Below are 23,335 nucleotides of genomic sequence, written 5' to 3'. Positions count from 1 at the left end.
CAGTCTCAGACATTTACTAGCTATAGGATACTGGGCAAGTCACTTAAGCCACAGCCTCAGTTTCTTCATCTGTGAAATGGACTAGAGAAGGAAATTGTAAACCACTCAAGCATCATTGCCAAGAAAACCCAAATAGGATGACAAAAAGTCAGGCATGGCTGACCACCACCAACAACAATTAATAAAATGTTTAGAGTTGGGAAGAGTTATGAAGCCTCATAGGAAGCCTATGGAGGAAGGACCATAGATGCCTATTATAACCTTTGTCATTTAATAGAAGAGGATCTGGTACCTCAAAAGGCTAAATGATTAGTAGACATGGGAGACAAGTATTGATTAGTGGACCTGGGATTTAAACCATGATTCTAAAGCCATTTTTCTATTGTATTGCCCTAGAAAGAGATATCAGTAGAGCAGAAGGGGACTCAAATCATGGGAAAAGGTCAATTTTATTTACTGTACAATTTTATTCATATAGTTACCAATCTCATTACACATCACTTAAGTATCTTGTAATTTGGCAGCCTTTTTTTTTACTCCATCTTGAGTTCTTAACATGCATAGAATAAGTGATCCAAAATATTTCTTCTTTTTTAATAATTTAAAAATTATATTTTCTTACTCCAGGCATGGGAGATCAATAACACCTGCAGGGCTTTTACATATCCAAGGGAATTTTCTCAGAGTTTTCTGAATTAGAGGAGCCTAAGACTTTTATTTTGAAATGCTCCTTTTCCCAAATTTGAACAGGTACCTAGAGCTGCTGATTTATAGTCTATGGCAGGTAGGTAGTACAATGGATACAATGCTGGGTCTTGAGTCAGGAAGGGCCAAGTTAAAATAAAGCCTCAGATATTAGCTGTGTGACTTTGGGCAAGTCTCTTAACCCTGTTTATCTCAGTTTCCTCATCTATAAATGAACTGGAGAAGGAATTGTCAAGTCATTCCAGGATCTTTGCCAAGAAAACCCCCCAAAAGAGGTCATCAAGAGTTGGACATGATGAAACAACTAAACAACAACCACATTACTTCTTAGCTATAGGTTCTGAAATCTGAGCAAAAACATTGAAGACTGTGCCTACTGCCAAACTCCACCCCCAAAAATAAAGAATGATAGGTTTTTTATAGGTGATTAAGCTACTTCCTGAACTTGAATTAGACTCTTTTGGTATTCTTTCAAGCTAACTAACTCTACAGGATCTAATTCAGGTTCAGATTCTACAGAACTATGAGATCCTAAATTTAGAATGGGAAGAGACCCTAATGGACATCAAATGGCCTCTACTTTACAGATAAGGAAATTCAAGCCCAGAGAGATTAAATGACTTATTTGCTCAAGGTCACATAGATAGTCTCTAAGGAATAATTCATTGACTCCTTTCTTTAAATCTAGTGTTCTATCTACTACACAACACTGCCTTGAATGGTTTGCTCATTTTTGACAGAGGATATCCCCAATTGCATATTAAGTACCATACTTGGAAATGTCATTATCAAAATTTCAATTTCAGGTTTAAGATGATAGTCCCAATGAATAAGATTCTGAATTTTCCCCTCATGAAAACACTCAGAAGGATATGTAAGAAAAGAAATGTGGGAGAAGTCAGGGATAAAGAAGAGGAACTCAGAGTGGTAAGAAGCAGAAGAGCCATGTCTAAAACATCATGTTCTGATCCAAGACAATTCTGAAGAATTTTTCAAAAAATTGCTATCCATCTTCAGGGAAAGAACTGGTGGATTTTGAATGTAGATCAAAGCATACTTTTTCTTTATTTTTTTTCTTTCTGTGCTTTCTTTTACAATATGACTAACATGTTTTGCATGACTGCATTTGTATAATCTCTATCAAAATTGCTTGCCTTCTCAACAGGGGTGAAGGGAGGGAGAATTTGGAATTCAAATATCTTTTAAAACAAATCTTAAAAATTGTTTTTACATGTAATTGGGTGAAAATAAAATATAAAACAAATTTAAAAATGAGAAATTGCTAAATGAGAAAAAAACATGGTTGTCTACATGAATGTCATTCTCCTGTCCTAACTCTCTTCTCTTCTTTCCCTAAAGTCTCATTTTCTGGCTCTTTATTCATGTTATGCTCACTAATCATGGATGTCCTCCGAAACTCTGTTCTAGCCCTTTTTTTCTTCTCCCTTTATCTATCCCATATTTTGACTTGATGATAATCATGGATTCAATTATCATTTCTAAGCTAGTGATTTGAAGATCTGTTTATTCATCTCTAACCTCTCTCCTGATTTATAATCTTTTATCTCCAATAGTCAGTGGATGTCTTCATCTAGAAATTCCTTATAAAGAGACCCTTAAGTCTTCATTAAACTCCTTTCTCTAAGTTTTCAGGTGGAAAAAAAAATCAAAGCTATTTATAGTTATATGAAAAATGTTCTAAATCACTATTGCTTAGAGAAATGCAAATCAAAACAACTCTGAGGTACCACCGCAGACCTATCACCTAATATGACAGAAAAAGAAAATGATAAATGTTGGTGGGATAATGGTAAAATTGCCACACTAATGCACTATTGGTGGAGTTGTAAACAGATCTAACCATTCTGAAGTGTAATTTGGAACTATGCCCCTTGGGAAACTATTATCCAAAGAGCTATAAAACTGTACATATCTTTTGATCCAGCAATACTACTACTAAGTCTGCAACCCAAAGAGATTTTTGTTAAAAAGGGAAAAGGACCCACTGGTACAAAAATAATTATAGTAATTTTTTTGATGGTAAAGAATTGGCTATTGAAAGGATGCCCATCAATTGGGGAATGCCTCAGAAACTTGAAGTATCCACCATTGTAATGGAATACTATTGTCCTATAAAAAAATGACAAACAGGATTATTTCAGAAAAAGGTAGTTATATTCACAAAAACTGAAGCAGAATAAAGTGAGCAGAACCAGGAAAATATTGTAAACAGTAATGGTAATACTGTCTGATGATCAACTGTGAATGACTTAACTATTCTAAGTAATACAATAATCCAAGACAATCCCAAAGGATTTATGATGGAGTCTGAAGTGTACTATTTTTTACTTTATCTTTTTTCCATGTTTTTTGGCTATGTCTTCTTTCACAAGATGACTAATATGGAAATATGTTTTGCATGATTGAACATGTATAATCTATATAAAATCACCTACCATCCCAAAAAGGGGCAAAGGAAATGAGGGAGGAAAGGAGAGAATTTGGAGCTCAAAATTTAAAAAAAAAATGAATGTTGAAAATTGTTTTTTGGGGAAATTAATTGTTATTTAAAACAAAAAAATAAGAAAGTCTTGCCTCGATCATATACTAGATCATATACTCGATCATATACTAGACAGTCTACTAGATAGTCACCATGGGCAAGACATTTAACTTCATGCCCCACTCAATTTTTAACAATTAGAACTTACAGAACTACTTATCTGAATTTCTGGAGGACTTACCACACTGGTAGTCCTTTATAATACTCAAATCACATGTTCTAAGCTTTCCCTCCAAACCTAATTTTTAGGGAGGGAAAGAGTTCAAACTACAATTCTTATTTTGTCCTTCAAAATTAAAATTGTTCACAAGAGTTGAGACTTTTGCAAAGGTCTCCATTAGACATATCTCCTTTCCAAAATGGGTAAAGAGATTCTCAAAAAAAAGTCACTGTTGTTGTTTGTCCTTCATTCTTGAAGAGGACCATGACATCAGGGAGGTGATGCCATGGCATGCAAGTCAATTGGATTTAAGTGAGGGAGGGCTGTGCAGAGTCATCTGCCTCACTTTCCCCTCCAGAGCTATCTAGGTCAAGTGGTCAGATATAGATCAAAGTGACTGGAAAAAGCTCAGGATTCAGAAATTTGAGAAAAATCTCCCCAACTTACAGGAGTAGGGTTCCACTTTCACATCGAAGGTCTGATTCTTGAATTCCGACTTTGCAACACCTGTGTAGAAGACGATATTGCCAGAGAGATAAGCTGTAGCTGTATAACGTCTGTTGGTGCTGTTCCGGAAAGTGATGGTGACTTTGAAGTCTTTTCCAAGTACAGCTTTTTCTACTTCAAAATCCATGTCAATATCAGCTCTGAATTGATGGATACCCTCTGTGTCAAGAGGCTTTTTAGCCCCATACATCAGAGCAGTTTCTAGAGCAAGTCTTTCTTCTTCTTTGCCTAGAGGAAAAGAACCAAAATAATGAACACTTATAGAGGCCTAGATATTTATTTAATCAATTTACCCATCTGTTTGGGGGCTGAATTCTGGAAATACACTAGAAATTTCTCCAAGATGTGTTTACTGCTATTTTTGGTATCTGAGAAGTAAGACACATGAAGCTACTAAAACTTATCTATTCCTCTGAACCAAAGTCTAATCATGAATTTTTTGTTCCTGGGGCAAATCAACAAAAGGTGCATCTAGGGCAAGCAGAAAAAGGTGAGAAGGGGCAACCATACGGTGGGGGACCGTAACTCTGGAAAAAGTTGCCATGTGGGAGTGGGAAAGTAGGGAAGGCAAGGGGAGGAACTCAACTCTGGTGGTTTCTTATTTTAACTATCATTTTTGTTAATACGGGAATGTAGTTCCATTGTTTCTTTGCTGCCGAAGGACTTTGAGAGCATCTTCTAAAGTGGAGAAAAGCCTTTGTTAGGACTCTCCTTCTGAACACAGTCGGTCTATTTTTCTTCTGCCTGGCTCTAGCAAAGGATTCTTAAAAGGTTCTTCCTTCTGCTCCTCTCTTGGAGACATTACCTTTCTTTTACTATTGATATCCCGATCCCTCTCTATTTGTTTGTTTTTCACATAGACCTCCTGCATGTGTTCCCTTCCTCCAAATATGGCATGGCAAACTGTGGGAGAGAGTAATCTTGGAATTTTGATATTTTGGTAGGGAGATCTTATCACATCTGTTGCTATACTTACTGATGGGCTTTTGTTTTGAATTAAATTTTCTTCTAGTTGGTCCCATAAAAGAAACCCATCTAGTAGTCATGGATTATGTTTTGGAGTGGATGCCAATCCCTAAAGTGCCTCAACTTGGGTTAGCTCCCATAAAAACAAGAATACATTTGGAGGACTTATCTGGGATTTCTATCTCAGATGCCCAAAGGGCACTACTGGGAGCCATTGAAGATTTTCTTTTTCAAAAAATGTTTTATCTTTCCTAGATTGTGATTGTATAACAGGATTTTCTGATGTGACTTTTATAGGTCAGATCAATTCTTTTACTATAACTATTATACTGTTATGTCAAGATGTCATTGATGTGTCACTGTTTATGGGGAACTAGGGATCTGACCTATGATTTCACTGTCTTAAGTGAGGAATGTCCCACCATTAAGGCAATTCAACATTTTCTCAATATCTTAATTTTAGCTTAGCACTGAAAAGTTAAGTATGTGTAACAAGTAAGACTGAATCAAGATTTCTTGACTTCAAAACCAATTCTTCTTCCTCTCCCTCTCTCTCGCCACTACTTCCTCTCCCTCTCCCACCTCTGTTTCTCTGTCTCTTTGTCTTCCTCTTTTTTCTCTTTCTTTATCTCTATCTCTCTGTCTTTCTGTCTCTCTCCCCCACACACTTTTTCTGTCCTCCTACTTCTCTATTCTTTTCCTTCCTTCCTTCTTTCCTTCCTTCCCTCCCCCCAACCCTTCCTTCCTTCCTTCCTTCCTTCCTTCCTTCCTTCCTTCTTTCCTTCCTTCCTTCCTTCCTTCCTTCCTTCCTTCCTTCCTTCCTTCCTTCCTTCCTTCCTTCCTTCCTTCCGTGTTTCTATCTGTTTCTGTCTCTGTCTCTGTCTCTCTGTCTCTGTTTCTATCTCTGTCTCGCTCTCCTTTTCTCCCTCCCTCTTTTCTCTCTTATACTACACTGATGCTATTCTATGTTTAACATTGTTCAGTGTTATAGAACACTATATTTATTCAAAGAGTTACTATGGCTACTTAGTTATTAAAAGATTAATGTTCTTTCATGGAAAACTGATGAACATCAAGGACAGTTGGTCTGATGAGTACCACTAGATGTTGGTGATAATATTTTTAAAAGCTTAGTGGGGAATCAAGATACTCTGCGAGGTGACAGTATATGGTACAAGGTATTCAGAAACATAAAAATAGTCATTCTTACAAAAAACAGATATAAAATTCAAACTGTAAGTGCCCCCACAAAACTCCTAAGTGCATTAGGAAACAGATGAAAATATAATTGAGAAATGTTCAAAATAGAATGCAATTTAGAAATTTTAATTTTAATATTATATCTATATTATATTATAGGTTGTTGTTATATATTATATATAACATAATTATAATAACAATGTAATTCCAAATTAACTATTATCATTCCTGATGAGTATCAGATCAAACTGGAAAGGAAGGTAAAAGGCAAAAAAAAAAAAACACCTTATTAAAAAAACTAAAAAACAGTCCCAATTGTTTAGTGATGAAGAGTTATCTACACCCAAAGAGAGGACTGTGGGAACAGACTGTGGGAACAGAGTGTGGTTCACAATATAGCATTTTCACTCTTTTTGTTGTTGTTTGCTTGCATTTTATTTTGCTTCTCTTTTTTTGGGGGGGGTAATTTGATTTTTCTTGTGCAGCAAGATAATTGTATAAATATGTATGCATATATTGGATTTAATATATATTTCTACCATGTTTAACATATTTTGGACTACTCGATATTTAGGGGAGGGGATGGAAGAAAGGGGGGAATCTGGAATACAAAGTTTTGCAAGAGCTAATGTTGAAGAATTGTTCACGCCTATGTTTTGAAAAATAAAAAGTTTTAATAAAGAAAAAAAAAAAGAAAAACTTAAAAAAAATCAGGGCAAAGTAGCTAGGTGGCACTGTGTATAGGGTGCTGAACTTTTAAGTTAAAAAGACCAGAATTCCAGCTACTTACTAGCTGGGTTATTTACCTCAGTTTCTTCATCTGTAAAATGGAGATAAGAGTAACTAGCACCTAGATGCCAAGAGTTTTGTGAGGATCAAGTGAAATAATATTTGTAAATCACTTTGTAAACCTCAAAGTGCTATATAGTTGCTAGCTATTATCATTATTTTGGTTTTGGAAGTAGATGTTGGTGTAGGAAATTCATTGGAAATGAGCAAAGACATAATTAAGATTTGTATAATCAGCAGCATAGCTTCAGTGGAAAACTGACAGAGAGATGGAATTACCAGCCTTACCTATAGAAAACTTCTTAACAAGGGCCACTTGCAAGGATAAAAGGAAAAGTACATGGAGCTATTTGGGACTTTTAGTGGACAGCTATGTGGCATAGTGGGTAAAGCACTAAATCTAGAATAAGAATACCTGAGTTCAAATCTAATCTCAGAAATTTATTAATTGTGTGACTCTGGGTCAGTGACTTAATCCTGTTTCCCTCAGTTTCCTCATCTGTAAAATGAAATTGGAGAAGGAAATGGCAAACCATTCCAGTATCTTTACCAAGCAAACCCCAAATGGGGTCATGAAAAGGCAGACTCAACTGAAAAATGACCAACAAGAAGTACTAGACTTTGACATCCGGGGAAAGGAGCATGAAACAGGTCTTCAAATCAACTTTGTAATTCACCTTATCAGAGTAAAAAAGAAGTAACTTTCACTACTGCAGTTGAGTATATGAAAAAACCCCAGGACATCAGAACAACGTGAGTAGAGACACTCTTAACATTACTTCCAGCTAGAAAGGAACCCTGAAACTGAATATTATTGATGTGTCCAATACTGAGAGACCCTTGCATACAACCTTGTTGGATTAAAGGTACTAGACAGCAGCTCATGCAAGAGAGACCTGAGGATAACATGGGATCTAAGGCAAACCAGATTAGGGAGTGACTCAGTGTGTGGAGGAAAAAAGCATAGAATGGTAGCTTTATATTTTAACTAATTATTCTAGCTAATTAGGTGTTAACACTAATTGTTCCCATAGCATAGAAGGGGCACAAGTGTTGTCAAAATTTAAAAATAACAAATTTAACAATTATATACTTTTAAAATAATTCTTGTGCCCTAGGAGTAAGTCCCAGTCACTCTTCCCTAGTTATGATTTTGAAATGATGTGTCTTAGGACTGGTGGATCTGGGAAACATGATCACTCTTAGGACATGTTGAATCAAGCAATCAAAAGCAGATGAGAGTTTTGAAGTCATTTAGAGGGTAGCATCCGTGAGGAAAGGATCCACATTTTCCTCGGAATCAGGCAGGTTTGTGATTCTTTCTGGATGTATTCTATGCTCTAATATACAACACTTATAGACCATTAGCAAAATTCAACTAGCACTGGGACTATAATTATAGGAAATTGTTGAGAGGGCAAAAGTTTTTTCTTGTTAATACATATTATGAAATTGCTTCTTCACTATGAAGGAAAAGAAAATTGGTGATTTTCTAACAGGGGTTACTTCATGGAATAGTTGAGAAGTATTTCTCCTTAGGCTAGAAAGAACTCATACTTTAAAGCCATTTCTGACTTAATTACTCATACCTATGAAGGTGGTCACTGAGAAGGGTGTCAGCATTTCAAAGGTAGCTGACAAAGAGCTATTTCTTGCTTGAAAATTACAGCTTCTTCAGCTATATGTAAAGTTCAAGTTGAGGTCTGAAAGCATGAGAAATTATTTGGCTTGGTTCAAGCCAAAACATTCTTCTATTTCTTTCTCAAACAGATGAGAAGACTGGCATATTATAAGCCATGTGTTTTGATTTACCCATCACTCACAATATTAAAATGGCAGAAAGTTCTTCACACATGAATAAGAGGAAGTTGGAAACCTATTTCATAAGAAAGCTATTTTCTTTTCCTCAATTAAAAATCCTAGAGCTGTAATAAAGATTTATTGTTTCATTTAGAGAGGTAAAGAGCAAATGGGTCAAGGTAAGTTCTGAGAAAGAGGATTTTCAATTTCAAAATAAAAATTTATTCCTTGACAAAAAATAAACCATTGAAAAACTAGTTAAATGCTTACTGCTATTTTCATTAAGAGCCAGAGATTTTTATAACTAATTAACCAGTTGGTTCCTAAGTCTAGTAAAAAAAATTTTCTGTGTTTTTCTTTAACTTTTGGCTTTGTTTTCAGAGATTATATATTAGGGCTTAAAAACAAGGAAACTTGTAAGGAGAGCTTGATTTTCCCTTGCTGTTTTAGTAAACCACAAACTCAGTATGAGGCAACGATGTGGCAACAGAAAAAGCTAATGGGACCCTCGGCTGCAATAAAGAAAACAGAGTACTTGCACTAAGGAAGATGATATTCTCCCTGTACTTCTTTGGTCACATCACAGCAAGATTATTTTGTTCAGTTACATACCATATCATATGACAATTGTTGAAGAAAGTGGGCATGGTGAGCCTGAAGAAAGGAAGGCTTGGGAGGGGAGTATGGTAACCTTTATATATCTGAAGAGGTCTATCAAAGAGTCTTGTTTGGTTTGCCCCTGAAATACAGAAAAGGGACCAAAGGGATGGAAGCTATGGGGAATGAAATACCGACTAAGCATGAGATCAACCACTCAACAATTAGGAAGAGGTCAAATGAAATGGGTTGCCTCAGATGAGTAAATTTTCTACCGCTGAAGGTTTTCATGTAGAAGCTTTATGATCAATTGTCAATACAAAAATGGGATTTATGATTAGAGGAGAGATTGGAGCAAATGACCTTTGAACTCTAAAATGTGTGATTCCATATTAATAAGTACTTACAACAAAAATCTCCAAATACCACTATATTCTTTGACTCAATTTCCTCAGGAACAACAAAAAGTTTGATCAAGTCAAACTTATGTATTCAAGTAGTACTTCTCTTTGCCATTTGCAATAAATTACCTTCTGGGAATTTGTAATTTTCAGTTATATCCTGTTTTCCATCTCCACCAATTTCCTTGGTGATGACTAATTTCCCAATGTGTGTTTTATCAACAGCTTCAACCATATGAGTGGTATCTTTTTTGACTGTAATATATATAAGATCACTGTTGACCTGGGGAAAAAAAGAAGAGAGTACCATGTCATCTATTGACTTAGCCACCAAAATATTTTTTCTATTAATTAAAATTATCTAAATAATCTTAAAGCCCATTTATGGAGATTCATTATCAGAACCTTTAACACATCAACACATTGTCCTTTCTTCAACATTGGCACAAAATGCAGAAGCTAAACATTTCCATATTTTGTTTCTTTTTTCCCTCCATGGAAAATTAATATTCTACAATCAAATAATTTTCATAAAGCAAGAGTAGTAATAATCTAGGAGGAATTCACACAAAGTCTTGAGAGTCTACAGTTTGGCCCATGGTATTTGGGGATCAAAAGTGGGATGGCAAAATGGTGATGGATAGTCCCCAAGCTCTCCCCAAGACCAATTTTATTACTCACATTGCTGAAACCCATGTTTGGTCCATGAAAGTTTACCTACAGAAGCTATATTATAGACAGAATGTTAGAGCTGAAAGGTACTTTATATATCATCTCACTCAACCCTTTCATTTTTTAAAAAAAGATTTTTCTTTTATTGAAAGTTTGTACATTGCCTAGGTTTCCTTCTGTTTCCTTCCCCTTCCCCTATTCTGGAAAAACTTTCCTTATAACAAAATATTTTTACAAAGATGAAAGAAAAAAAGAGAGAAAGAAATTTATCAAAATTGATTGATACATTAAAAAAGAAAAAATACTTGACATTTAATTAATATCCTACACTTATGAATTCTCCATCCCTAGTTCTATAAAGGAGAGGCAGCTAGCTGTGCATAATAGATAGATTGCTAGACCTGGAACAAGAAAACATTTCAAATATGGCCTCAAGCACTTGCTAGCTATGTGACTCTGAGAACTTCATCTCTGTCTGCCTTAGTTTCCTTGACTGTAAAATGGAGATAATTACAGCATCTAACTCCTAAGCTTTTGATGAGGATTAAATAAGATAATATTTGTAAAGTTACATAGCCTGCTACATAGTAGGTACTTAAATATTCATTCACTTCCACCAGTAGAGAGTCAAAAGAGAGTCTTTGTATATATTTTCTGTGGGCCCAAGCATATTCTTTATAATTTCACACATTTCATTTCCAATTTTCCAACCCCCTCATTTAACAGATAACTGAGGAGGAGAGAGATTCAATTACTAGTTCCAGATTGCACAGCTCTTCAGGAATAGATTTGGGACTAGATCAAAGACTTTTTAGAATTGGAAGAGATTGTAGATGCCATCTAGTTCAATCCCTGGACTATATCCTTGACAAATGGTTATCTAACTTCTCAGCAAAAACTCTGATAATAGGGAATCTACCTCCCAAGAAAGGAGTTTGTGCTTCTGAAGTGCTTTCAGCATTAGGAAACATTTCTATATATGAAGGATAAAATATATCTCTATAAAATTTGTATCATTGTTTCTGTATTTGCCCACTGGTGAAAAGAAAGTTTAATTCTATTAAATCAATTAGCAATTTTTGTTCTATACTTCTGGGTTACCTGTTTCACGATATTCTTTCAATATATTTCACAAAGTTTTTCTTTTCTTTCTTTCTCTTCCTTCCACCCAAACTGTTAGCACCCAACACACACACACACACACACGCACACACACACACACACACACACCCCACACACAAAGACTAAATTAGTAGTTTATGATGTCAATTTTTTGGACCCAAATGCAAAATTTTACATTGGGTTTAATGTTCTAGCATGTAAGATTTTTAAATTGCTCAGCTAAAGCGTTAGCTATCCCTCAGCACTGTGGTATCTACAAATTTGAATAGAAGGGCTTTAATAGCTAGATTCAAGTAATTAAACATAAAAATGTCAAACAGCACAACTCCAAGCACAGAGATCCCAGGGGTACACTACTATAAATTCTCTTCCAATATGAAATTGAACCAACAATGATATTTTGGGTCCAACCATTCAACCATTGCCAAATTCACCTAATTATAGTATCATCTAGCCTCTATCTATCAATAGTTTCTAAAAGAACAGCATGAGACACTGTCAAATGTTCCATTAAAAGTTAGTAAATCTAAGTCTAGAATTTCCCTGATCCACTAATCTAGTCCTAGCAAAAGTGGAAATGAAATCTGTCTGACAAGACTAGTTGTTGATAAGGCTTTTTGTGATAACCACTTTCTTTTCTAGAGGCTTACTATCATTTAAACAAAGTCTCCTAGGATCTTTTCAGGAATGGAAATTAAGCTCACTGCCCTGCATTTTGCAGACTCCACTCTTTTTATATATGAAAATGGAAACATTCACCCTTTTCTAATTTTGCATTATCTCTTTTGTTACTGTATTATCTTTTACAGACCATAAATGATGTCTCAGCAATTGCTTCTATCAAATCATGGCATAGAGGATGGGATGCTGAGCCTAAATTCAAAAATGGAAGGGAAGGAAACAGAAAGAAGAAAGTTAAAGAAAGGAAAGAAAGGAGGAATGTTAAGGAAGGGATGGAAAGGGTAGGTTTGGGAAGGGAAAGAACACATTCAGTTTAAAGACTGATTCATAGAGGTTCTCTTTAAAGATTAATGCATTCCCATGATGTTCCTCTTTTGGAATCCCCAAATGGCTTTTCTGTTCACTTTTTAGCCATCTGAACACCCCAGAAATGTACAGCTCTCAGATTCAGGCTTCTGATAGATAGAATGAGAAATGCTGCAGGTTGTTACTGAGGATTTCACTGGAGGAAAGAGAAGATATTCTCATTTGCAAATACTGACAGAATTCTTAACAATCAAGATCTGGATTTAATAATGACACTGTGTGTTGACATTAGCAGTGATTAAATCAATTTGTTCCTGGTGGGAAGTCTTCTCTACCTCTCTCTGGCAATAAAACATAATAATAATATAAGGATTTGTGAAATATAGAACATGATTTTCATCAAGAGATTCTTATAACATAATAAACTAGAAGAATGCAACCCAGGAGGTTTGTGTAAATCAACAAAAGCTCAAACTGTTCCAAATATGTCTGCCCTTCTGAAGAACTTGCGAAATATAACAGGGCCCCACAAAGAGGAAAATAACAGCAAAGATCCTTTTTTAGAGGACATAGATATATGTGAATTCTTAGGAAATCTTGGCACTTTATGTCTCTGCTACTCATTTGATGATTTATCATGCATTACCACATGAAAGTCCTTATATTACTATTCTTTTTTGGTAGATATTCCTAGGTATTATGTCCTGAGTCTTGTTTCCACTGGTGAGGGCCATATTCTGGCATTGAGGATGTCAATTCATTCATTGATAAAATCATAGATTTAGTGCTCGAAGGTACCAAAGAGAAAATTGAGTTTATTCTAATTTTACAGATGAGGAAATGGAGGCCCAGAGAGATTAAATAAATTGCCCAAAGTCACACAAATAAGTAAGTGGTAGAATTGAGATTTGAGCTCAGATTCAGCATCAGAGTGGTCCCTCCCTGCTCCAGCTCACTCCCCTCCCAGTGATTCTTTGTTTTTGTTCTTTTTGGACATAAAAATTGCACAGTATTTGGAGTCAGATGACCTGAATTCAAAATTTGGACCTGCTACTTATTATGTTGGGCCAGTTTCTTGACTCCAATGTCCTCATTTCTCTCACACATAAAATGACAGTATAGGACAAGATGATTTATAAGGTCGTTTACCCTTCTAAATCAAAGCCCCATTGATCCTAGTTCTCTTTGATACTCTATAATTCTTATTGCCTCATTGATGATTACTTTTTTCTCTCCAGAGTAATGGCTTCTTACCAAGAAGTCAGGAATAACTCTTTGGTAAGATAAGATGTGAACTTTCTCTTGTCCTGGATGCTTGCCCCACTTTGACTATGAGTGATGCAATAATTCATTGTTAATTTACATAGCTGAGTGACCAAGGGACCTGGTCTTTAAAAGGATGATGGAGACAAAGGCAGAGAGGATAGGGGTTACACCAAGTCAAAAACTGAATTCCTTAGAGACAAAGACCTGTTAGCTCTCTAAGGAACTATATGCTTGAGCAACCATCAGAGTTCCTGAAGCACAGGGTTGATTTTCTGGTAGGGCAGGATAACTCTTACTGACTTCTCTGTACACCCTCTGAGCTCTAGTCATCCCTGTTTGTACTCCATTTTCCTTTTAATGATCAAACCAACTGGTTGTGACTTAATCAGTCATTATCAATGTAGTGTCAAATAGGCACCAAGTTTCCAGGAAGAGGTTAACATTGTCAAAAAAATTTCAATTCTAGTTTAGGAGACCAATAGCAGATATCCAACAAAGTCTAATGAGGCAACTCAAGCTAATTCAGGGATACATGCAATAATATCCATCCCACATATTATTGTATAACTTTGTTAATGTCTTGGTTTACTCGCTACATTGTAAGCTTCAAAGAGGTAGTGATTAAGTTATATACTCTTTCAAAATCTCTTTTTTCCTCCATATTAACTAGAATAATGTTTTTGCCTGTGGTAGATTTTATTTTTATTTTTTATTTTTTTGGAAAGGGAGGGGTGTTGATTTTTTTTTTCTTTTTTGACTAGTATCATATACGGCAGATTGACGACTAGGTCTGGAATCAGGAAGACCTCAGTTCGAAACTAGGCTTCAACACCTACTAAGTTGTGATCCTAGGCAAGTCACTTACCTCTGTTTGCCTCAGTATTCTTATCTGTAAAAATGGGAATAACAATAGTGCCTATCTCCTAGAGTTGTTATGAAGATCCAATGAGATAGTATTTATTAAGAAAAAGTGCTAAGTACAGTGCTTGGCTATGAGGACGTTGATGTTGGGAATTCCCAATTAGAAAAGTATCCCTACCAGTGCAGACTGAAACTCTTCTATAACTTGTAGTTTGAGAGATTTGTTTGGGGCACTGGGAAATTAAGTGGTTTGCTCCTGGTCACAGAGCCAGTAGGTATCAAATCAGAGGCAGACCCGAATTGTCTGAATCTAGGGCTGGCCATTTGTTTACCATGCCTACTGAGGTATATGTCTATGTAAGAGATATGCTTGTTCCTAGCTTCAGAATCACCAGTTATTCAGAATCACTCTGCCTATAGGTTATAGACAGTCTTTCTGATTGTATAGCATCTAATGTGGTACAGTGTGCAAGTAGGAATATTATTGGAAAAGTACAATATAAGACTTAGTCTGCCCCTTGCTCCACAGGCTTTCACCTACCTCTGCAAAAACAAATGGTGTATCGAACTGGAAGCAGACATGGCCATGCTTAATAGCCTGGACAGAGGCAGGACCACAACGATACATCCCTAAGTGAGAGAGCAAAGGAATGGTTGAGATTATTACTTTCAGATTATGTTAGAGAAATAGTAGAAATTAGAGAGATTATCTTTCTTAATGCTGAGGCTTGGTCAATATAGGACAAGACTTTCTAGTTTATTTTGCGCTAAATGGGCCTTCATGGTTTCCTCCTTTTTATGAGAGATTGAAGAAAGTATTTAAATACAAGGCTTCATCCAGGAGGTCTTCTTCAGGAAAGTCCCTTCAAATATAAAAGTTTGGAAAATCTTCATTTCCTCCCAATTTTTTTTATTAATATTGATGGCATCATGATATTCCCATTTACCCGTAGTCACTCTTAACTTAGTCCTTTTATTCAGCCTCCATATCTAATAAGATTCCAAGTCCTGTTAATTCTGACTCTCCAAAATGAGATATAGTCATCTCCTCTGTTCCACCACCATAGTTCAATTCCTCATTACCTTTCACCCAGACCAATGTAATAGCTCCAACAGCCTCCTAACTTCTTCCTGGATCTAGATCTCTCTTTGAGTCATTTTTCGCATACTTTAAGTTACAGAAGAATTACAAAGTAATTCTTTCTAATGAATAAATCTCATTATCATTAAAATACTTAGTACAGTGCCCAACACCTAGCAAGTGCTATTTAAAGGAATATTTCTTTCCTCTCTTCTCAGACCTTAAACATTACCAATCTTCTACAGAATTGATTACTCTACAGCTCAAATTCTCTCCCTATAGTGCTTTCCCTTCTTCAATTATCGTCTCTACACAGATGATCCTCAGATTTGTTTATCCAGCCTTAACCTCATTTTCGACCTCCAGTCTCACATCTCCAACTACCTATTATACATCCTGATCAAGAGCTCCCAGACACATCTTCAACTTGACATGTCCAAAACTGAACTCATTATCTTTCTCCTCAAACCCTCCCCTCTGCTTAACTTTCTTATTACTTTGGAGGATACCCCCATCTCTCTAGTTATCAAGGTGTCATCCTTGACTCCTCACTGTCTCTCACCCTCCACATCCAATCTGTTTCTGAATTGTGTCAATTCTATCTGCACAACATCTCTCATATGGAGCATCTGCTTCTCTCCTCTTATGTGGTACCACCCTGTTACAAATCTATCACTGCATACCTGGATACTGCGATAGCTTGCTAGTGGTTTTCCTGACTCAAGTTTCTGCTCATTCTGGCTCATCTAGCACTCAACTGTCAAAATAATCTTCCAAAAGAGTATGCCCCTATTCATGATTAACTCTAATGGCTCCTTGTTACATACAGGATGAAATATCCTTTCTTTGCCCTTTATCACCTGGCCCATTGCAACCTTCCCAGCCTTGTTAGATTTTTCTCCCCTCTCTGTTCTGTATAAATCAGTGACATTGACCTCTTTGCTGTTTCTCACACAAAACGCTTCATCTCCCTACTGTGTGCATTTTCACTATCTATCTTCATGTCCCCAGAGCTCTCCCTCTTCAACTCTCTCTCTCCCACCTCCTCTGTCCTTTGTCAAGTCTCAGCCAAAATCTCATCTTTTAGAAGAAGCCTCTCCTTAACCCCTCAATACTAGTGCCTTCTCTCTAAGATTACCTCTAATATATGTGTATGTGTGTACATATGTGTAAAAGTATATATGCATGTGTGTATATATATGTATGTATGAGTGTAGTAGATATTCTATGTATATGAAAATTGGATTTTTTCCATTCAGATTGTAATTTCAGATTGTATATTAATGTGTATATGTATGGATATGGATATTTAAGATGTATATATATATATATCTGGAAATTAGAGGTAATCTCAGAGAGAAAGTACCACCATTAAGGGGATAAGGAAAGAGTTTTCGCAGAAGGTCATATTTTTAGGTGATTATACATATACATACATACATATATATGTATATATATATATATATATATATATACACATACATTTACACAACATTAGACATTACCAATGTTACAGTGTTCTACTGAGCTGGTCACTCTACAGCTGCTTCTTCTCTCTGTGTTTATGTATATATACATATATATACATACATACATACATACACAACACACACATACACATACATCAAGCATGCATAAGAGGGATTTCATTCTTTGGATTTGAATTTCTTCCTAGTTAGCTTAGTGTCTGAAAAATAGCAGAGATTTAGTTTTCTGAATTTATATGTACATTTCTTCAAATTACTATAACCCCTGTTTCCATATGAAATAAAAAAGGTTAAGCCTTTATTCTGGTTTAATTAGAATCTCTGGGAGGCCATGGTTCTCGGAACCTTTTAATACTCATCATGCCCATTAGCCCATCCACACATTCAGAGTCTGAAATAAATTGCTCCAAAATACATTAAAAAATCAAGTCATGGTAAGTTATGTTTCATAAGAATTGTACAGATGATCCATAGTTTTATTGGGTTTCTAATGCTCCTTCTACCATCAGACCTTTCATTGATCTCATTCTGAGAAAGCAGGAAAATATTTTTATAGATAATTTAAAGCATTTCCACAGATTTTCTTTTCTTTCCTCCCTCCCACCCTTCCTTCCTTCCTTTCCTTCCTTCCCTTCCTTCCTTCCTTCCTTCCTTCCTTCCTTCCTTCCTTCCTTCCTTCCTTCCTTCCTTCCTTCCTTCCTTCTTTCCTTCCCTTCCTTTCTTCCTTCCTTTCCTTCCTTCCTTTCCTTCCTTCCCTTCCTCCCTCCCTCCCTCTCTCCCTTCCTTCCCTTTCTTCCTTCCTTTCTTCCTCCCTCCCTCCCTTCCTTCCTTTCTCCCTTCCAAAAATTTATTTTATAAAAAAGCCAAGGTAGAGAAATTCCATCAGATTGGGTTGTATTTTCTTTTCTCACAAGAGCCATGAAATTAATTGTTTTTTTTCTATGGAGAGAATAGTAGATTTGAGCTCTGACAACCTGGCTTTGAATTCCTTATCACCTGAGTAAGCTTGGACAAACTTCTCAAGTCTCTTAGCCTCAGTTTGCCTACCTATAAAATTAAAACACATAACATCTAAGGTCATTTCCAGCTAAATTTGTAACTTATAATGAAACTAGAATTTCAAAAAAAGAATTTGAAAACAACCCTACAATCTAGGCATGGAATACACTATATCCATGACATTATAATTACATACTGCTATTCTTAATAATAGTAAGAACAATAACAACATTTAGCATTTATAGAGCCCTTCAAAGTTTGCAAAATGTTTTTCTAAAATCTTATTTGAGAGCACTTACAAAGTTTACAAAGCATTTCCCTTTGCTAGTGCAAGTATTACTAATCCCATTTTGCAGACTAGAAAACTGAGGTTCAACACAGGGTTAGCTGAATTGTTCAAGGTTCTGCCACTAAGTGGCAGATCTGAGATTCAGATCTAGAGAACAGAAGTAATTCTGGTCTTGCCTGCTAGGGTCAGCGATTCCTTAAATAACTAAGGCAATTTTAAAGACAAATAAAGAATCAGCCACAAAGCAGTTTCTCAAGTGGTTGCAGTTTACCATCACTGTTTTCTTGAGGGGTGCTGTCCACCACTTGCCATCCTCCAAAACCAACAGGAAGATCAGGTCTGGTCATCCAGGCTTCATTCCAGCAATGGTAGTTCCTTAAAAAAGAACACATAAAAGTCAACTTTCTTTTGCTTAGTACTTTCAAAATTAACACTAGCTATGAATATATTATAGCTGTGCTATTGATAACTTATAGAAATGGATAAACCTAGAAATTGCCTGCCAGCGGTGCTAGAACGGGAGAGGGGGGTATCAGGACACCATACATTGAGCTACCGGATGTATCATCAGCTCAGCAGCTGACCTCTGAATTGGTCCATTCTTGTCCATTCTAGAATAAGTATTAAATTCATCCGTAGGTATCAGTTTGGTTAGAAATACCAAGTTCCAACTTTGGGTTATATATAGTTTGGTTTTTATGTTGCCCATTTAAAGTTCAATTCAAAACACTTTTTATTAAGCATCTACTGTGTACAAAAGCATGAATCAAAAGATAAAATCAATATTTCCTTCCCTTCAAGGAGTTTACATTCTATTGAGGGCATGCAAGATGTGAACAAATGAGTTAATGCAAAATACATACAAGATAATAAAAGAGAGAATTTTATCATTTGAGCTGTGTATGTGTGTGGTTGATGTGGAGAACAGAGGTTATTTGGATAGGAAATACATGCCTCTGGATTCTTTTATATATAGCTTTGACTTGAAACTACCGGGTACCATGGAAACTCGACATTTGAGCCCATCTGGTAAGGCTGGTTTTTCTACCATTCTCTAGCCAATCTCTCCTGCTGATTCTGAGGCAACCTTCCATCAATGGTTCCTCTTTCCATTTCCCTTTCCCTCTCTGAGCTTTGATTTATAAAAAGCATGGTTCTTCATAAGGATTGTTACAGTGATAATCCATCTGGTGCTTATGGTCCTAGACCACTGTATAGAAATAATTTTGTATTCACTATAATTCTACAAAAATCATTATAAATTCACATGTAGGGCTAAATAAAGGAGGAAATATTATATATAATATATAATATAATATATGATATAATAATATATAATATAACAATGGAACCTTCACATAATTCTTGTTTAGAAACTATCTAATCTGCTACTTTAGGGACACATAGCTCTTCAGAGTTTTCTGTAAAGTTCTTAAAGTAATAGAATATGGGGAAAGAAAGTGCTATTATGAATCATATAGTTGCTGTGATTAAAAGTAATACTATGTCCTTGCAAAGACCAAAAATGATAGCCAACATATTGAAAGCCCTTTATCTAAGTATAAATTGAAACTATGTGTTGAGATAAATTGTATATATATAATTTGTACATATATATAAATTTACATATATTATGTCATTTTTCAATTGTTTTCAATTCTATGAGCTCATAAGATGTGTATATATATGCATATTATATATGGCATGTATTTGTGTCATTCATATATATATATATGAATATAACATTATCTTGGCCATACTGAATCCAGAAATTGCCAAGGAGATCAGAAGACAGGAAAGGAATGAAAAAAGATATTCCATCATCCCCCTCTGTGACCCCCAGGGAGTTTAGGGTGATGTTGGAGCCCAGTGGATGAGCTGATTTTCTTTCTTTCTTTCTTTCTTTCTTTTTTTTTTTGATGAGCTGATTTTCAAAGACAAGCTTTTCTTTCCCAACACTTCGGATTTGTGGAAAGATGGAAGAAGAAGGCAGGAAAAACTATGTAGAAGCCTTCAAGAGGGGCCGATTAAATGAGGCCACAGTGGACATGGAAGAGGGACTGTAAACCAAGATGATGATTATACATTTTCCTTCTGAAAGGGTGTGAACCTGTAGTTTCCTGGTAGCAGGCTTACATCTATTTCATAAACATTTATTTACCTTTATTTTTAAAATGGCAATGAGGTGGTGCAATGGATAAAGCAACTGATCCAGAGTCAGGAAAACCTCGGTTTAATCCCAGCCTTAGACATTTTCTAGTTATATGATCCTGGACAAGTCACTTAGCCTCTGCCTAATTAAATTTCCTCAGTTTTAAAATGGAGATAATAATAGTGCCTATGCCCAAGACTGCTGTGAATTTAAAATGAGATAATATTTATAAAAGCACTTTGTAGACCTTAAAGTACTATAAAGCTACTAGTTAGTATTGTCAAACACTTGGCTTTTCTTTTAAAACAGTAATTAGAATAATGATGATATATTATGAAACTGTCTGTATTTCTGGAAGAATTTATTAGAAAAGTAAGATTCAATACTGGGAAAACTCAGAAATGGGAATAGATAGATTTAAAAATAGATATTTTTCCAGAGTGTGATCTATAATTGGGAGGTCAGTCTAGGAAAGAAAGTTAGTGATTCAGTTTTATAACTTCTCTATGCTTTTATCTAAATCACAATAAAAATGTCAAACAGCACACACCCCAGGACTGAGCATTAGGCTCCTCCAATAGAGAGCTCTTCCTAACATCAGATTGAGCCACTGATAATTGCTCTTTGAGTCTAGACATTCAATTAGGTTCAAATTTAACTCCGGTCTCAGTTTTTTCCATTAAAACAACATGACTTTTTTGGGAGTGGATTAAAATCCTGATAAATTGTATCCGCAAAATTCCCTTGATCTATTGGTCTATCAAAAATGGAGATGAGGTCAGTCTGGCATGAGCCAGTCTTGATAAAGCCATCATGAGAGTATAGTTTCTTTCTTAATGCTTTCTGTTTGTAGATCTTCACTGACCATCCCTTTAATGATTCATTCATTCATTTAAAGACTTCATTCTTTTCTTATCTTAAAAAATTAGGACACGATTTGCTCTTTTCCAATTTTGCATTATCTTTTCTCCACTATGCCAAGCTGACTTATACAGCCCACTGAAACTCCTTTTCCCCCTGAATACTTTGTGGCTATTAAAGAAAAGTGGTGTTTGCTCATGATATTGAAGGTCTGAGACTAATCACCTATTTACAATTTCACTCCTAAATATGCTTAATCTCCAATTTTTGTATAACATCCATGTTTCTGTTATTTAATCTCTGTAGCTTCTTTTTTTCTTTTTTAAATAGGTCTTTCTTTGAGGGGGAAGCAGCCTAATTAGTGGGAGAAAGAAGTGGACCCGGAATCAAAGGACCTGACTTCAAGTCTCAATTCTATTATTTAACCAGCTTGATTATCTTTTTGTTGTTCAATTGTTTTTCAGTCCTGGCTGACTCTTCATGATCCCGTTTGTAGTTTTCTTGAGAAAGATGTTAAAATGGTTTGCCATTTCTTTTTCCAGATCATTTTTACAGATGAGGAAATTGAGGCAAATTGGGTTAAAGACTTGCTTAATATTCCACATCTAGTTAATATCTGAGGCTGGATTTGAATTCAGAAAGATGTCTGATTCTAGGCTGTATTCTGTTCACTATGGTGCCACCTAATTGATCTTGGTTACATTGGGCAGTCAGTTTCTTAGAAACTCAATTTCCCCTTCCATAAATGAGGATAAGAACATATACTTAGGCTAGCTTCTCCATATGTTGTTGTTGTTTTTAAATTGTTCCTTGTTTCTTTTATAAATAATATTTTATTTTTACAAACACATGCAAAGATAGTTTTCATCATTTATCTTTGCAAAACCTTGTGTTCCAAATTTTTCTCCCTCTCTCTCCCCTTCTCCGTTCTCCAACACAGCAAGAAATCTGATATAAGTTAACCATCTTCACGTTGTTTTGAGATTAAAATGAGTTAATATAGTATGAAGAACATTAGATCTGGGGTCAGAGGACTCAGGTCAAATCATAGTTATCACTTATTGTCTATTAGGCAAGTTATTCACCTCTTGAAGCTAATCTATAAACCATGGGTGTTTGATTCAATGACCTCTAAGATGTCTTCTAATCTCAAATTTATGATCTGATAAATATTTGCAGAAATCCTCTGCACAGTCTCTCTTTTCTCTGTTCACATAACTCCTACCCCAGCCCTGGTCCCTATATTCTTTTCCATGAACTATTGTATTAGCTTCTTTCCTGGCCTCCTTCTCTTAGGTCTTCCTTCTTTCTATTCCATCCTTCACATAGCTGCCAAAATAATCTTTTTTTTTTTTTTTTTTTTTTTTTTTTTTGAGTACACTAGAGGAAGGAAGAGGAGGGGATAAGCATTTATTTACATAGTACCTATTATGTGCCAGGCCCTGTGCTAAAAGCTTTACAAATACTGTCTTATTTATCCTCACAACAGTCTTAGGAGGTGGGGGCTATTATTACCCCCATTTTATATATGAATAAACTGAAACAAATAGAGGTAAAGTGATATTATGCAGAGTTACCAGGCTACTAGATGTCTGATACTAGATTTGAATTCAGCTCATCCTGATTGCAGGCCTGGCATTTTGTCCACTGAACCCCTTAGCTGCCAGTAGGTCCTTTAGAATTTGGCTCCAATTTAACTGTCCAGCCTTATTTCATCATACTCTATCACATAGTCTACAGTCCAAACCAACATGATTGCATGTTGATCTTAATCTTAAAAGCAGCCTTCCACCTCTCTGCATTTGCTCTCTCTTTAGAATGTAAGATTCTCAAGGGCAGGGTCTGTCAACTGATGCGGGAAAGATTCCAA

The 23,335-nt window shown here is 35.7% G+C and overlaps 1 protein-coding gene across 1 annotated transcript in view; it reads right to left on the bottom strand.

Moving 5' to 3' along the window:
* The window catches only part of F13A1 (coagulation factor XIII A chain), a 192,435-nt gene that overhangs the window by 23,505 nt on the left and 145,595 nt on the right, over positions 1-23,335 (bottom strand). Inside the window, exons 9-12 of the mRNA XM_003760207.4 lie at positions 18,724-18,827; positions 15,138-15,226; positions 9,818-9,971; positions 3,876-4,163 (exon numbers count right to left, since the gene is read on the bottom strand). Of these exons, the coding sequence (XP_003760255.1) occupies positions 3,876-4,163; positions 9,818-9,971; positions 15,138-15,226; positions 18,724-18,827 (635 nt within the window). The remainder of the gene's footprint in view (positions 1-3,875; positions 4,164-9,817; positions 9,972-15,137; positions 15,227-18,723; positions 18,828-23,335) is intronic.

The sequence above is a fragment of the Sarcophilus harrisii genome, chromosome 1 (genome assembly GCF_902635505.1).
Source record: "Sarcophilus harrisii chromosome 1, mSarHar1.11, whole genome shotgun sequence".
NCBI lineage: Eukaryota > Metazoa > Chordata > Mammalia > Dasyuromorphia > Dasyuridae > Sarcophilus > Sarcophilus harrisii.
This window is presented reverse-complemented; position numbering and strand designations above follow the sequence as displayed.